Here is a 17,343-nt window from a genome sequence, read left to right on the forward strand (position 1 = left end):
ATCTCAGAGATGTTTGTCTCCTCCTCAGAAAGAAACATTTTGCTTCATATTTGAAGGAGAAGACATAGTCTGTAACTAAGAAAAGAAGCCAACCTGGTAATATTAACCAGCGTTTTACTGCTGCTGATGGGGCGACGTGAAGATTTAACCCACCAAGATTGTACGATGTTACGGAAGCATGCTAAAATATTCAGTCCGTAGTCTTTTTTGGACAATCACTGCAATAATGAAGACAAAGGAGCATCCTACTGATGTTAGAAACAAAGCCATTAAAACACACAAGGCAGGAAATGGCTGCAAAAAATATCAAAGAGTTTGAATGTCCCGATAGGCGTTGTTGGATCCATCACAGCACCCAGACACTCACTAGAACAGGCCTTCCCTCAAAACTAAACGTCAGAGTTAGACGTCGACTGCAGGGAGAGGCGACTAAAACTCCAACCGTCACTCTCACAAGTCTGCAATGCTCTTTGACTGAAACTGGCGTGAAGGTTGCAGGGTTCCACAATTTCAAGGAGCTTTCCATACAACAGGCCTCTATAGAAGGGGAGCAAGAAAGAAGCTCCCATTTTATTAGCAACATTTACAGAAGCTAGAGACAATAAAATTCTACCTCAAACTTTTCGCTAAGCATTAATTACTGTCTTTCAAAATAAAGACTTATTACAATGTGCATCATACAGACCAATTTCACTTCTGAATAATGATGTTAAGATACTCTTCAAAGTCCTAGTAAGAAGGATTAAGAAAGTGCTTCCTTCTCTAATATCACTAGACCAAACTGGATTTATTAAAGGCATACACTTAGTTTCTAATCTTCGATGCCTGTTTAATGTAATATATTTACCCACAAAGTGTAACACCCTGGAGACGTTATTATTGTTGAATACAGAAAAAGCATTTGATATGGGAGAATGCATACAGGGGCAGCTGGGCGCCAGACAATTTGGCGAAAAGACAACTCGGCGAAAGACTATTTGGCGAAAAGACAACTCGGCGAAAGACAATTCGGCGAAAGGACTTGTCATTTAAATATAATTAAAAAATCTCTTTGAACCTAACTATTACCTAACCGGTAAAGGATGTCGACGAGTTGTATTTCCCCAAGATGTTTTTTCGCCAAATTGCCTTTCGCTGAGTTGTCTTTTTGCTAAGTTGACTGTCGCCCAGTTGCCACCAAAACGGTTGAATGGAACTACCCTTTCAATACGTTAGAGAAATTTGGGTTTGGCCCGAACATTTGTGCATGGATAAAATTACTGTATACCAGTCCAGAAGCTTCAGTTTGTATTAATAACATTAAGTCAGACTACTTTAAACTACAACATGGTACTAGACAAGAATGCCCCCTGTCACCACTGCTTTTTGCAATTGCCATTGAGCCACTGGCAATTCACCGTCAAAATGCTCATGAGATAAAGGGATTATCAGAGAAAGATTTGAACAGAAAATTTCACTATATGCAGATTATATGGTACTGTATACTGTATATCTGATCCATAAAATACTGTGCCTGCAGTCCTAACAGCACTAACAGAATTTGAAAAGATTTCTGGTCTTAGAATTTAAAAAAAAATAAAAGTTAGTTCTTCCCAGTTTAAAAGACCACTCTGCGGCAGTCCTAGTGTCTCACTGCCTTGTCTCTCTTCCACTAGACACCCTCTGCTCCGGTTAGGGCTCCTGAGCCGCTGCGCCCCTTTGAGGAGGAACATTATGTGTTCTTTTGACCAAGAGGCGGAGCTGAGCCAGCCGATTCGACAGTTGTACCTTGTGTGGCCGAATCGCTCCTGGAAGAGATTTGTCTTTGTTCCACCTGTTCTGAAATTCTCAGTTTACAAGAACACAATATTAGACTGGACACTTTCTCTTTAATCATTGCAGATCAGTTTAAATACCTAGGGGTAAACATCACAAATAAATATAAAGCTCTTTATCAAGAAAGAAGCCATTCCTTAAGGAGGTCACATAAAAGCATATATGACATTTGCTACAAAGCATGAGAAAGACCCGTTAAGATGTGGTAGAAGATTTTCTGGTCACATGAGACCAAAAAGAACTTTTTGGCCTGAATTCAAAGAGGTTTGTGTGGCATAAAACTACCACTGTCCATACCTCAATAAACACCATACCTACAGTGAAATATGGTGGTGGCAGCAGAATCAGGCTGTGGTAATCCTGGTACTGGGAATCTTGTCAGAGTTGAAGGGACAAAGGATGGCACAAATAACACACAATAATGCAGAACTAATAGTCTGCTATGAACCAGCAGCTCGGGAGAAGATTAATCTTTCAACAGGACAAGGACCCTCAGCATGAGGCCAAAACGACACTGGAATGGCTCAGAAACAGAAAGGGGAATGTTTTGGAATATCCAAGTCGAAGACCTCACACCTCTTACACCTATTGAGAATCTGTGGCACTATTTGAAAACTGCTGTCCAGAGGAGCCATCCCACCAACCTAGAGGGTATCCCAAGAAGAATGGGGAAGTGAACAAAGTGCAAAACTGAGACATACTTATATACCGCAAATGAATGAAGGCTTATTGCTGTAAAGGGTTCTTGACAAAGTGTGAATGTGAAGAGCTTGAATACTTATGGAAACATGAACTTTGGAGTTCTTCTTCAGTTAAATATTTACAGAAAATGTTTTTGTTTGATTTTGGAAATGTATTTTACAGCATAAGAGTTCACTTTAAAAATACTGAATGGATAAATATGTAGACAAATCTTTTGTCAGGCATTAGAATGACTTTTCTAGGGGTTTGAATACTTTTGCACACCACTGTAAGTGTCACTTTGTACTTTTGCTTACTGGTTTAGATTTAAATAAATATAGTTTGTGAGTGAAAGCCTAAAGAAAGTCTCTCCGTCAAAGTGCTTCTAGGTTAGAGCACAAGAGGACATCTTTGTGAAGTCCTCTAATGGTGAGTTGAAGTAGAGGTTTGAAACGAAAGACAGCCAAGTCAGTGAGCAACCCATCATAGAGGTTCTGTAGGTGGAACTCACGGGATGCAGCAGGACAGTGAAACAGGAAAGAGGTAACAGGTAATAATTCCAAAGTTGTGGTGGACATTTCTTCTTATCCTCCATATAGCAAAGAACCTCAGATGTTTAATGGGAGAATGACATAATAAAATAATAAGCATTGCACCTTAGATCAAAACCTTCAAAGATTCAAAGTCAATAGGTTAGTAAAGGCATATATCATGTTCTGTTTTGTACTTAATACTTCTCGAAACAGCAAAGCCATGTGTAAAAAATAAGCCATTGATTCATCTCTCAACCTTTCTAAGTCTTAGACTGAAAGTTGTATAGGAAGTGCATTTTTGTATTCAAGTAAATGTGGGGTGTGCTTTACAGAGCAGTCATTACAATACAACTCTTTCTAAAAGACACTTCTAACAAATTAGAGCGTGATGGACATTGAGTTTACATGAACACCAGTGAGAATGAGACTTATTTTTCATTTTCTCAAAAAAATCCCTTTTCTCCGCAGCAGTCTCTTGTCATCAAGCGTCATGGAGATGCGTATCACTAAAGAGAAAGTACAACACTTGACATATTATCTCAGAAAGCCTATCAGAGGCTGGAGAAACAATCCCAGAGTTCCCAAAAGACAAACCAATACAAACACCCACAGAAAGATCCGGTCGATCACCATAGCCACGTACTTCCAGTCGTCTTCAACCTGAAAGAGGAAAGAAGGATCCATAAGTTGAGTTTCCAAAGTTGAATGATAATTTATGCCACCGATCTAAGATATTTAAATGTATCAACTCTTTTCGGTAGCTCTCCCAGAAGGCTAACTTCTGAATTCTGATCATCATTAAACCTCAGATATTCTCTCTTCTTCCTATTTATCTTCAACCCTCAATCTTCCAAACCTTTCTCCATTTTTCCAACTTCCTCTCCACTTCTTTTCTGGTGCTACACAACTCAATGTCATCAGCATCAGCGGAGATTGGTCTTTTATCCCATGACTCAACATATTCATAGCCAGATCAAAGTAGTACAAACTTGATGAAGATCCCTGGTGCAGACTTCCTTTAACTGGTTTCTTGTCTGTTACCCCAACACTATTCTTATCCCTAGTCCTCACTCCCTCGTACATATCCTGGACAATCCTCACACACGTCTTTGATCCTCCTTTCTCTCTCATGCACCTCCAGACCTCTTGACGTGGTGCTCCATCATAAACCTTCTCCAAATCAATAAACACCACATGCAAACCTTCTGTTGTTCTCAATGTTTCTCTATCTGCTGTCTCAATGTTAAGACTGCATCAGTTGTTCCTCTCCCTGGCATAAAACCAAACTGCTCTTCCCTTATGGTGGTCTCTTTCCTAAGCCTTCTCTCTATAACCCTTTCCCAAATGTTCATTGTGTGTGACATCAGCTTTATCCTTCTATAGTTTCCACAAGCCCAAATGTCTCACGTCACACACGTGCGACTGGGAGACAGCTGAAGGGCCTAAATGATAGAAATTCCACGTCAGAGCAGGGGGCAGCGGGGTGCTCTGATTGTCTCTGTCAATCTCTTGCAGACCATTCACAGGAAATCCTGCTGGGTTTCAGCACCACTGATGACATCAATTCCGGTCCCCACGACGACACGCTTCCGGCGCAAATGATGGCGCCACTTTCGGTCCCGATGATGTCACTTCAGGTTTCGATGATGTCATTTCCTTTACTGGCCTTCAAAACCACCATCTTACCTCCATACTATCAGTGCTATTTTGGAGTCGAATCTGTGAACATCTCTGTTCAATTAACTTCAATTTTGCAGCCTGGCAATAATATGCGGGTGGCTGCCCCAAACCTTCATGATGTCTGTGACTCATTCATGTGACAGTGGCTTAGGAACCCAGCAAGATTCCCCGTGAATGGTCTGCAAGAGACTGACAAAGACAGTCAGTGCACCTCGCCGCCCCCTGCTCTGGTGTGAAATTTCTATTATTTAGGCCCTTCAGCTGTCTCCCAATCGCACGTGTGTGACACTCTCTTCTCTCTACAAAATGGTACAATCTCACCGCTCCTCCACTCCTCCGGTATTCTCTCCCGCTCATAGATCTTCTTCATTAGATCCCACAACAGACCTAACCCCTCGTCTCCTGAACCCTTTCACACTTCTGCTGGTATTTCAACCTGTCTTGTTGCCTCTCCATTTTTCATTCAATTTTGTTTCCTCCCTGCTTATTCTTCATACTTGACCTTCACTTAGGACTTCATCCCCAAATACTATACAGATCACTAATTGAAAAAATCATTTGATTTTATCACTACTCCTTATCAGCAAAATATCCACTAAGAGGGTGCTTTGTATTTTAGAAAAGATTTTCTCTCTGTGATGCAGAAATATGAGATTTGAATATATCTGGAGATAACCATTGCCTTCATCCTTAAACTTTTTAAAATGAAACTTCAAAACAATCTTAATCCTTTGAAAGTGCTGACATTAACTTCATATTGAGATAAAAGAGAGCCTATAATTTGTTTTCCTCCTGTTGGTATTGCTTTTAAGTAGACATATGAGTCATAAATATTAATGTAAGAAGAACTGTCTCTAAAAATGTGCACACATTTGCAGCCATTTTGCTGTTCTTTCCTATTTTTTAGAACTTTAGAACAATCTGAACAAGAACAGGCCATTCAGTCCAACAAAGCTCACCAGTTCTATCAACTTAATTTTTCTAAAATAACTTCAAGTCGAGTTTTGAAGGTCACCAAAGTCCCCCTGTCCACCACACTACTTGGTCACTTATTCCATGTCTCTATGGCAGGGGCGGCCAACTCCGATCCTGGCTGCTGGTTTTTGTTCATACCAAGTTGCTTAATTAGTAGCCAATCCTCACCAATAACAGATCTTATTTAATTTCATGGCTTGTTAGTGTTTTAACTCATCCATGTCAGCTCATTCCTAAATCATAGATTATTTTTTTCCTTTCTAATGATACTTGCATCATCCAAGTGATTTATCTATTTAATTAAACCAAATAATGAATTATGAATACACACAGGTGAAAATGGAGACAAGTGAGATGGAGAACTGCTGGGGCCTCATGCATAACGCCATGCATAGAATTTACACTAAAACATGGAGTACGGACAAAAGCGGAAATGTTCGTACGCACAAAAAAAAAAAATCCAGATGCATAAATCTGTGCATTCACCAACTTCCATGTTCTTCTGCTAAATAAATCCCGGTCAGCATGAAAAGTAACACATGTGCATGCGCCTGCTGTCCCGCCCCATCTCCTCCCAGAATTACACCTCTTTGAATATGCAAATCAATATAAATAGCCCTTAAGCTCAGTGTTCTGTGAAAAGGTAATGGCAAAAGCACGAGGGGAAATAGAAGAATTTCAGAGAATACCAAGTGGAGGCAAAGAAAAACGTACTATTTGTTGGTTTAAACAGTGGTATAAACAACAAAAGGAAGTTGATCGAGTGACATAGAGTGTCGGAGAAACTTGAAAGCTCAAGTTCACAAAGTCGCACAGTGCCTGAAATAAAAAAGAAGTTGTCAGATATCATAGTCGTAGCCCACCGTCAGAGTGTCATATGAAAACTTATTAGGCTACAGAGAAAAGAAAAAAAATAGGCACACAGTGCGGAAAAAAGCTTGAAATGTCAACATCAATCTCGACATTTCCACTTTAATCACATATTTTTTTTGTCATTTAAGTAGAACATCATAAACTTCATCTTTAAATCGTTTAATTTACTAGTTTCTCAAATCCCATCGTAACTAAAGTAGCACGTTAAATGCTTTGTTTTGTATTTGTTCTTCTATGTGCTCTATGTGTGTGAATCACTATGTGCTTCTTAAACTGGCTTTCTCTTCCAAAGACTGGACACAGAATCCATTACATTCATGATATTACAGCTCTCTGAATAATTAAAATACTGAGATTTATACTTGATATCATTTTCATGATGATAAGAATTAAAGCATGTTATTAAACATGGGAACAAACGGTGGCGCAGTGATAGTGACGAGCTGGTCTCCTGTCCTTGCCTCATGTAAGATGCTTGCTGCGCCATGTGCGACCTTCGATGAAATTATTTATTGCTACAGTACTGTCTCTTTCAAATGATCAGCTACTGTAGAGCTGTGATTCCACACTCAGATACAGTTATATAATTTCTCCGAGTGGCGCAGCGAGAGTAATATGGAAAAAGATGATCCGCTGTTTCAACCCCTAACAGGAGCAGCTGAAAGAAGAAGAAGGTGCAGTGACAGTAGTAGTAATAGTTTGGCTATTCCATGGACCATTATATTGTTACAAGGGTAATTACAATCAGATGCCTTAAACTAATACAAAATATGAGGTTAATTTCAGTGTATGTGATAAAGCCGCGTCAGGGATGTGGATCTAAAAAAAAAAAAGGAAACCACACTGGAACAAAAGCACTGCTCTGACGCTGGGTGCCACCAATTTGTAAAATTGAGAGGAGAATTTACATATGCCAGGGTTTGAGCTGGCGTGAAAATGTGCGTATGCACTGTTTATACATGAGGCGCCTGGTTCATTTGTCATGTGCATATTACTGCTAACTAGCTGTCCCCTATGGCTCTGCCCGCATAGTAGTGAAACAGGACAAACTTTAAAAATCAATAAACAAATTTAAAAATAAATGTAATAATTTGTATTGAGAAGACTTTATATTGATACCTTTCATATCCAAGGACCTCTTGATATATAATATTTTTGGTTTTGCTATCAGGGGCGAGAATGTAGCTTTGTTAAAAATGTAAAAATTTGGCAAGGTATCTCTGGCCAAGTATAAGGGAGGTACACTCCAACATCAAACGTTGTCACTGTATCTGATTGTGTTCATCTCTGATGGTAGAGTGTTCCCTGTGTGGGGAGAAGAGCATGTGGCTGTGATATCTCGGCCAATGGGCAGGTAATCTCTAAAACACATGTAGCTGTGATCTCTCTCTCTCTCAAAAACGTCAACCATTAATCCATAACAATCTCTAGATAATGTCTGCTGAACAAACAGGTATCGCTAGCTAAGCGGAGGCAGGGTACGCTCCAACATGTGGCGAGTGGTAGACCAACTCGAATGGAGGCCGGCATGTGAGTGAGGAGGGCCCTGGCCGACTCCCCACTCCTGAGATCCCACCTCCCCCTACCCTTGGCCTGCAGCCTGTCTCTTGGATTTGTACGAATAAATCGGTGCAGCAACCGAACTATGATACTTAGTGTGATGAGAGAAGTCGCAAAATCAACCGGAATGTTCCAGCAAATTATATAAATAAACCCGATCTAAATACCTTAAGTAGTTTTCTCGTGAAAAACAGACAGACATACAGACAGACAGACGTTGGATTTTATAAATCTAGAGACAAGAAGCAGTTAAAACAATGAATATAACTGTTTTAGACTAAAATAAGCAATTAAAGGTTCAAAATCTTAACATGCCGGATAAGCAGAAAAATCTCACTTTGTCATGTAGCAATTGGGTTTGAACAAAAATCTGAACCCACTGTGGCCCTCCAGTACCGATGTTGCTCAGTCCCAATTTAAACTTTCTGAGTCTTAAATATCAAATAAATAAATAAAATTAAATGAATTAATTATTAGCAAAAACTAGTCATTAATTAAGAAAATGGTTAGAATAAAAACCTGTAGCCACTGTGGTTTTCCAAGACTGGAGCTGACCGCCCTTGGTCTGTGGTTCTCTGTGTAACGAAAAACCTTCCTAATGTTTGTGCAAAGTTTTCCCCAAATGGGATTTGAACCTACAACTTCACAGTTTGAGGTCCTAAGCCTCAACCACTACACCACACTGTCTACAATGCACCATTCAAACAATCCTGATGATAACAGACCATTCAGCCCAACAACGATCGCCAGTCCTATCCACTTAATTCATCCAAACAACATCAAGTCAAATTTTGAGGGTCCCTAAAGTCCTCCTGTCCACCTCACTACTTGGTCACTTATTCCACGTGTCTGTGGTTCTCTGTGTGAAAAAAAACTTCCTAATGCTTGTGTGAAATTTACCTTTAACAAGTTTCCAGCTGTGTCCCCGTGTTCTTGATGAACCCATTATAAAATAACAGCCTCAATCCAACTGGACTGATTCCCTTCATAATTTTAAATACTTCAGTTGGGTCTCCTCTTAATCTCCTGAAAACGCTCAGCTCTTTTAATCTTTCCTCATAACTCATCCCCTGTAGCCCCTGAATCAGCCTAGTTGCTCTTCTCTGGACTTCTTCTAGTGCAGCTATGTCCTTTTTGTAGCCTGGAGACCAAAACTGCACCCAGTACTCCAGATGAGACCTCACCAGTGTGTTATAAAGATTGAGCAGAACGCCCTTGGACTTGTACTGCATACATCAGGGTGCTATATAACCTGACATCCTGCTATCCGTCTTAATGGCTTCTGAACAATGCAACACATTTCTGGGACAGTTAGCAAGATCTCTTACCTCTTTTGCTTTATTCTGGCTCCGCATGTTTTCCGCTATGTATTTCACACTTTCAATAGCCTGTTTGATTTCTGGGGAGACAACGGAGAATGCGACCACCGTATTAAGAGGTTGTGGATTCAGCTGTCTGCTCAGCTTGCTGGAATCGGGTTCTGTGTGCTCCTTAGAATGTTTACATGGACACTTTTTCTGCTCGGTGGATAGCTTACTTTCTCCAAACTCCATGCAATTCTTGGATCCCGATTGGGACATGCTGTTTTTTCTCTTCTTATTGCTGGACTTCCCTGGTGGCTGGTCCATAGGCCTTCTCATCAGCATAATTCGAGGCAAGATACAGAGAAAGACAGACCTGACCCATTCCGGCATGGTATGGGTCATTGGTGTCCTGTAGTGAACGTTCAAAACAAAGACGGTTATCACAATTGAAAGTGTCACAAATATCATTGTGAACAGAAGATATTCGCCAATAAGTGGGATCACCAAAGAGGTGGAGGGAATGGTCTCGGTGATCACAAGCAAAAACACAGTCAAAGACAAAAGCACTGAGATGCACAGGGTGACTTTTTCTCCACAGTCAGAAGGGAGGTAAAACACGAGAACTGTTAGAAACGAGATCAGCAGGCAGGGGATAATAAGATTTATGGTATAGAAAAGTGGAAGTCTTCTGATGTAAAAGGAGTAGGTGATGTCTGGATAGATTTCCTCACAGCAGTTGTACTTGATATCGTGCTTATACCCCGGAGCATCTATGATTTCCCATTCACCACTCTCCCAAAAATCTTTCAGGTTTACTTTGGAGCCAATTAGCACAAGGTCTATTTTAGCCTTATCGTAAGTCCAGGAGCCAAATTTCATCGAGCAGTTTTGATAGTCAAATGGAAAATAGGTGATGTCCATTGGACAAGAGCTTTTGAAAATAGCAGGTGGAATCCAAGTCACTGTGCCATCATATTTCAACAAAGCTTTGGTTTTGTCCTCAACGAGAAAGTCACCAACAGCACTGGAAAGAGAACAATGCAATATATGTGAGAACATGAGATGATGCACAAAGATGGCAGCAATGCACCACACGCAAAATCCATACTGACTTACTTGTTATAAAGTACAATGTCAGGCCTCCATATCTTATTGGATGGAACTCGTATGAACTCAATGCCATCAAATTCAACTGGATTCCACCTCAACTTGTAGTCATTCCATATCTGTCAAAAAAAAAGATTAAGATAACAAAGCAGACCATTGTTTGTATGTTATCACATGTAATAATTCCCAGTGCTTCAGAACCACTACCTTCAAATCCATGCCAATGCATGTCTCTCTCACTATTGCTCTCATACTGGTCATCATGAAGTACTGAGAGTGGCTAGTCTTGGGCCACCTAAAAGATAGACTTCACACATCACATGACCCCCTCCAGTTTGCCCATCGCCTAAACCATTCCATTGTGGATGTCATATCATCAATTCTTCATCTAGTCCTGTTCCATCTAGACAAAGCAGACATTTATTCTAGAATGCTGCTCACAGCCTCAGAGGTTCATAGAGAAGCTGAGGCTACCAGGTGTGGACCTCTAAGGTGGGCACCGCTCACCCCAACCCGGCACAGACAGACACAGAGGCACAACTCCAAAGCACACAGGACTTTTCCCAGTCTTCCCCGTCTCCCACATGCACAACAACACAGTCCCAAGCACAATACACAACACAATTCTTTTCTTCCTTTTCTTTTTCTTTTTCTCCTCCACTCCTCCTGGCAAGTTTCATCTCACTCCTCCCGACTCTGGCTCACCGAGTAGTGTCTGCTGACCCCGTATATAAGGCACCCAGAAGTGCTCCATTTGTTTTAATGACCTACTTCCGGCAACACTTCCGGGTGTGGTGAAAGAACTGCCCACGAGGGCTCAGCATTTGCTGCAGCACCCCCTGGCGGCACCCACGGACCCCATCAGGGCTATACCAAACTCAAACTCCCATGGAGCCCTGTGGGAGTCCTAGGCACCACTGCAACCAAGGGGGGGCTCCCAACTAGCTCTCTGGTGGAGGTAACACGCTGGCCATGCTTGCTCCCCTGATCCTCCCAGTGTGGAGGCGTCCAGGCCAGGGGAAGGTCCCCGGTTATCCGCCACTTAGGTTACAACAATTCATTATGTAACTGGATACTTGCCTTCCTGACAGAGAGGTCCCAGAAACTTGGTGCTCCCCAAGGCTGTGTACTCAGCCCACTTCAGTTCACTCTGCTGACTCATAACTGTACAGCTGCATATACATCTAAATCCACCATTAAGTTGGTTGACAAAACAACTCTGGTGAGTCTTATCAGCAATGGGGATGAGTCAGCTTACAGAAAAAAATATGAAGCTGGTTTTAAATTAAAAGTCGTTGAATTGGCAAAAGAAATTTGAAACTGCGCTGCTGCAAAAAAAATTTGATGTGTCTCAGAAACTGGTGCAAGATTGGAGGAGGTAAGAAGATGTATAAAAGAAATTGTCACATTTTTGAATGGCCGTATAAGTTTGGGTCTGATTTTATGATCATTTTTCGGGTTTCAAAACCCAACTTATACGCAAGTATATACAGTATCTTAAATTTCAGAAACCATTTGATAAGGTGACAAATGAGAGGTTGGGCATCAAACTAAAACTTCAAGTTGATGTTTTTAGATGGGTGCAGAATTGGCTCAGACACAGGAAGCAGAGAGTGATGGTGCGAGGAGCCACTTCAGAACTGGCCGATGTGAAGAGTGGTGACCAGCAGGGGGCAGTGCAGGGACACTGTTATTTTTAACAAATATAAATGATTTAGATAGGAATATAAGTAACAAGCTGGTTAAGTTTGCAGATGATACCAAGATAGGTGGATTAGCAGATAATCTGGAATCCGTTATATCATTACAGAAGGACTTGGACAGTAGACAGGCTTGGGCAGGTTTGTGGCAGATGAAATTTAATGCCAGTAAATATAAAGAATTACACGTAGGAAGGAAAAATGTGAGGTTTGAATGCACAATGGGCGGTCTGAAAAATGAGGGTACACCTTATGAGAAGGATTTAGGAGTCATAGTGAACTAACTCTACGCTATCAACTACTTATGTTTCATGATTATTACAAAATGCTCGATCCAGACAGGCTTCACTCCACATTGGTGCTTTAACTTCTTCAGTAGCCCAATTTCCAGCAGCACCCTGCTGGCTAACAGTACTGGTGGTGGTTATTGTTAACCCGGGTTTCGACCGATGTGGTATAGAAATTTGTATTATTGTCCGCATATTGATTTGGCAAAATTTTACACCATATGTATGTTCTGCCTTTTTTGTACCAGCCAGGAGATGAGCGGCTGCATTTTGCAAACAGGAAAAATAGCGAGAATTACAATAGTCGAGATGAGAAGAAATAAATGCATTAATAACTATCTCTAAGTCTTTAAAGGAAAGTACAGATTTCAGTTTGGCAATTCTCATTAGCTGAAAGAAACTTTCTTTTACTATGCCATTCATTTACTTGTCAAATTTAAAAAGCTGGATCAAAGATTACACCTTGGTTAGCCAATTCTGTACCCATTTACACATGACACCCCCTTAATTGGGTGCCTAACCTCTCATGTTGGACCTTATCAAATGCTTTCTGTAAAATAAAGATAGTCTGGTCATATCTTCCAGTGTTTTCGTAAAACACAACCTCCCACATCTGAACTCGTGCGAAATGTTCCATAAACTTCGGTTTTTGCCATGTAATGCTCAATCTTTTCCCTAATAATTAATTTATTAATTTAATGTGATGAACATTAAACTTTCTGACTATAGTCGCTTGAATCTGCCCGATCACCCTTTTTATATTATATATTTAAATAATATTTGCTATTTCTCAGTCCTTAGGAATTCCCCAGTGTGCAGTGACTAACCTCACTAACCTCCTAAAGCACTGAAGAATAAATATTATCTACTCCTGGTGATTTATTTGATTTCAGCCTATTTAATCTAAGCAGTATTCTCCCTCCAAAATTTCCAAATCCCTCAGTACATCCTTAGTAGTCCCTGTTATTGCTGAGAGGTTATCAACTTCCTCACATGTGAAGATCTCAGATAATGCAAGTGTAGAGCACCTACTTTTTTCACTATTTGTATATTTGAATTTGTCTTTACTATTCCTGATGCTGGCTGTTTTGGCTCCAGCAGCCACCGCGACCCTGTTCAGGAATAAGCAGGTTAAAAAATGACTGCCTTACTATTCCTGATGCACTTAACCTCTTCCTTGACTGTTCTTTTCTTACAAAAATACCGAAAGAATCTCTTTGGGACTTCTTTCACCTTATCCTCTATGTTCCTCTCTAACTGCCTTTTAGCCTCCCTAATATCCTTCTTAATGGTTGCCATCATGCTTGCGTTGTGAAGATGGGGGCTGAATGCATCCCAAGGAGACGCGGTTGCTGCTCTGAAACCCACTCTTAAACGGTGATACAATGGGAAACAAATATATATATATTTTTACCTCCTCTTTGCTTAATCAGCTGCTGGCTTACTGCTGCTGCTGCCGCCGCTGCTGTACCGCGTGATCTGCATCTCGCACAGCTTACTTTTCTCATATCACCTATGTCCATATATTCGATCTCTTTTCACTTTTACCTTTTCATCAATATCGCATTGAATTTTGATTCTATGTTTGGAATTACATTGTGACAACGCAACGTATAACTGCCTGTGAGTGAATATTGTTTTTTTCTCTGTACAAGAAATGTGTCTGACAATAGCATTCACACAAATGAGAAAAGAGTTCTCTCGCGTAATTTCACTTTCACCGAACAACAAATCTTTTAATTCCTGCGGATACACCTCTTCATTGGGAAGAAACACTACTTTTCCCTGATTGCAACACGAATTAGATGATCCACAAGTCTCCAACTTAAAGTTTAAAGCCGAACAATATACTCAAACTCTTTTTGCTGTTCCGTTATTTCACCAAGTAATAATTTCTGTTTGTTTGCGCTAATGCGATCTTTACTATCATTTTTTTGAGACTTTCGAATTTTCGTACTTCCGTTATCTCTAACCTGCTCTGCATGTGTATCGCGCCAACGTTTTTGAATTCTTTACGATGTTCTACTTTGTCATCTACTCTTTGTCTTTTATTTCCAGCCCTCGGGTGTGGTTAAATCTCTTGGCACAAAGACTCGTCTCGCGGGACGTGAAAGTGTCTCTCTGAGAAAATCACATCTCATCTCCTTCCAACCTGCCAAGATTTTTTTTTATAATAGAGAGATTTATGCACTACATAGTTTTTTCTCTTTAATTTCTTACTAGTTCTAAATTTTAGGATGCACCTGCCCTGCATTATGTGTAAAATGTTTCTAAACCGACTCCACTGCTCCTCAACTGTCTCCGCACTTAAAAGCTTATCCTAGTCTGACCTCCTTAGTCTTTGCAGCATCTGCTCAAAATTTTCCCTCATAAAACTTCCCAGTTTTACTCTTAGCATCTGCACTCTGCCAATATACTGAGAATTGTATTATATTATGGTCACTTGACCTTCATCACCTCTGCACCCTGAATTCCACACTGATTATTACAAAATACTAAATCTACACAGGCTTCCATTCTCAATCATTCTGAGTAGGTGTCCTTATTGCAATATGAGGGCAGTAAGTTGCTCTGGTTATGAAAGGAGAACTGCACACTACTGCAAATTTGAACATTACAATTGCTGGCACATTTCACTCAGGCGACTTAACGACATTATGATACAATTGGTTACAATTACAATACAGTACAATACAATACAAATTATTTTTGCATAGCCCAAAATCATGCAAGGAGTGCCACAATGGGCTTTAACAGGCCCTGCCTTTTGACAGCCCCCCAGCCTTGACTCTCTAAGAAGACAAGGAAAAATTCCCAAAAACCCTAGTAGGAAAAAAAATGGAAGAAACCTTGGGAAAGGCAGTTCAAAGAGAGACCCCTTTCCAGGTGGGTTGGGCGTGCAATGGGGGTCAAAGAAAAGGGGGTCAATACAACACAATACACAAAACAAAACACAAGTAATCCTCAATACAATATAATAGTACAATAAAAATTTTACAAGGATAGAGTAGAATTTAACAGTAGATGATATCACATAATAGGATCGTTTTTGTATTCAAATTAGAGCACAGACCAAGTGCCAAGTGACCTGCTCATGGTCACACAGTGTCAGAACTGGGATTAGACCCCACAACTTCAGGGTTTGAGTTCCTAAGCCTTAACCTCTAAACCACACTGTCTACAATGCAGCATTAGAACACTCTAGATGAGAACAGGCCATTCAGCCCAACAAATCTCGCCAGTCCTATCCACTTAATTTTTCCAGAAAACATAAATTCGAGTTTTGAAGGTCCCTAACCTTCTACTGTCTACCATGCTGCTTGGTCAATAATTGCATGTGTCTGTGAAAATAACACCTTCCTAATTCTTAACAAGTTTCCAACTGTGTCCCCATGCTCTTGATGAAGTCATTTTAAAGTCACAGTCTCGATCCACTGGACTAATTCCCTTCATAATTTTAAACACTTCAATCAGGTCTCCTCTTGATCTCCTTTAAAGGCTCAGCTCTTTTAATCTTTCCTCATAATCCATCCCCTGTAGCCCTGGAATCAGCCACGTCACTCTTCTCTGGACATTTTCTAGTGCTGCTATGTCCTTTTTGTAGCCAGGAGACTAAAACTGCACACAGGAGTCCAGATGAGGCCTCACCAGTGTGTTATAAAGCTTGAGCAGAACCTCCTGTGACTTGTACTCCACACATCAAGGCGCTATATAACTTGACATTCTCTTAGCCTTCTTAATGGCTTCTGGACACTGTCTGGCAGTCGATAGCTTAGAGTCCACTATGACTCCTAAATCCTTCTCAAATGCAGTACTTTCAGGTTTCAGATCTACCACTGTGTATTCAAACCTAACATGTTTACTTCCTACATTGAATACTTTATATTTACATTACTTGACATTAAATTTCATCTGCCACAAATCTGCCCAAGCCTGTATGATGTCCAAGCCCCCTGTAATGACTCAACAGAATCTACCTGCCAATCCACCAAGCTTGGTATTATCTGAAAATCTAGCCAGCTTGTTACTTATTTTATATAAATGTCTTTTTTGGTATTTTTACGTATGTGCATCCACACCACACAAAAATTGGACGCAGCCCCTCACTGGTTATTTAATGGCTTCCAGAACGGTAGACAAGACTGAGAGAAGCTTGACTGAGATATTCCTGTTCCCTGAGAAGTGAAAACAGGTAGCTGATATAAACTGATGGATAACCATAAAGGTTCTTTTGTGTAAATACACAGCAGTGACCCTGTTAAAAGCAAACTCAAGTACAGTCTTACAGTCTGTACATCACATTCATCACTTTTGAGGTGTATTATGTTTGTCACATCAACGCACATATTTATAAAGCCTTGGTGATGTGAATTATTATGTGTGTGACTCATCATTTAGCTGTATAGGCTGCGTTTTTCTACTTAATCAAGGGTGTCATCCCAATTTCTCTGAAATGTTGCATATGGGTCAGAGCTGCCATAAATATACGCATCATTTTTGTTTTATAAATCCCGACATTTGTGTGGGAAGTTGCATAAGCAAATTTCAAACCTCTTTGTGCATACGTGAGCTTTATTAATGAGACCCCTGCACTCCATTTCTCTTCTGGGCAGCTCTGGCTCATTAAATAAAAGTAGGTTTCTTGGTAAAACATGAAAATGCTTTTATATTTATATGATTTTGTAATCTTTGAAGACCATATCAAAAGTCTATAAACCGAGAATAACTTTGAAAGCACCTGTGTATCTTAAAACATCAAAACTGAATTTCTTTGTCTGAAGACAGAGGTGAATTTTCTGCCTGTACTCTAAAGGGAATGGATGACTTG

The 17,343-nt window shown here is 40.3% G+C and overlaps 1 protein-coding gene across 1 annotated transcript in view; it reads right to left on the reverse strand.

The window, feature by feature from the left end:
- Positions 1–1,894: 1,894 nt before the first annotated feature.
- chrna6 (cholinergic receptor, nicotinic, alpha 6) overlaps positions 1,895–17,343 on the reverse strand; it is an 86,270-nt gene continuing 70,821 nt past the window's right edge. Inside the window, exons 4-6 of the mRNA XM_039758231.1 lie at positions 10,538–10,647; positions 9,446–10,445; positions 1,895–3,689 (exon numbers count right to left, since the gene is read on the reverse strand). Of these exons, the coding sequence (XP_039614165.1) occupies positions 3,564–3,689; positions 9,446–10,445; positions 10,538–10,647 (1,236 nt within the window). The 3' untranslated portion in view covers positions 1,895–3,563. The remainder of the gene's footprint in view (positions 3,690–9,445; positions 10,446–10,537; positions 10,648–17,343) is intronic.

This window comes from Polypterus senegalus, chromosome 7, assembly GCF_016835505.1.
Source record: "Polypterus senegalus isolate Bchr_013 chromosome 7, ASM1683550v1, whole genome shotgun sequence".
Lineage (NCBI taxonomy): Eukaryota > Metazoa > Chordata > Cladistia > Polypteriformes > Polypteridae > Polypterus > Polypterus senegalus.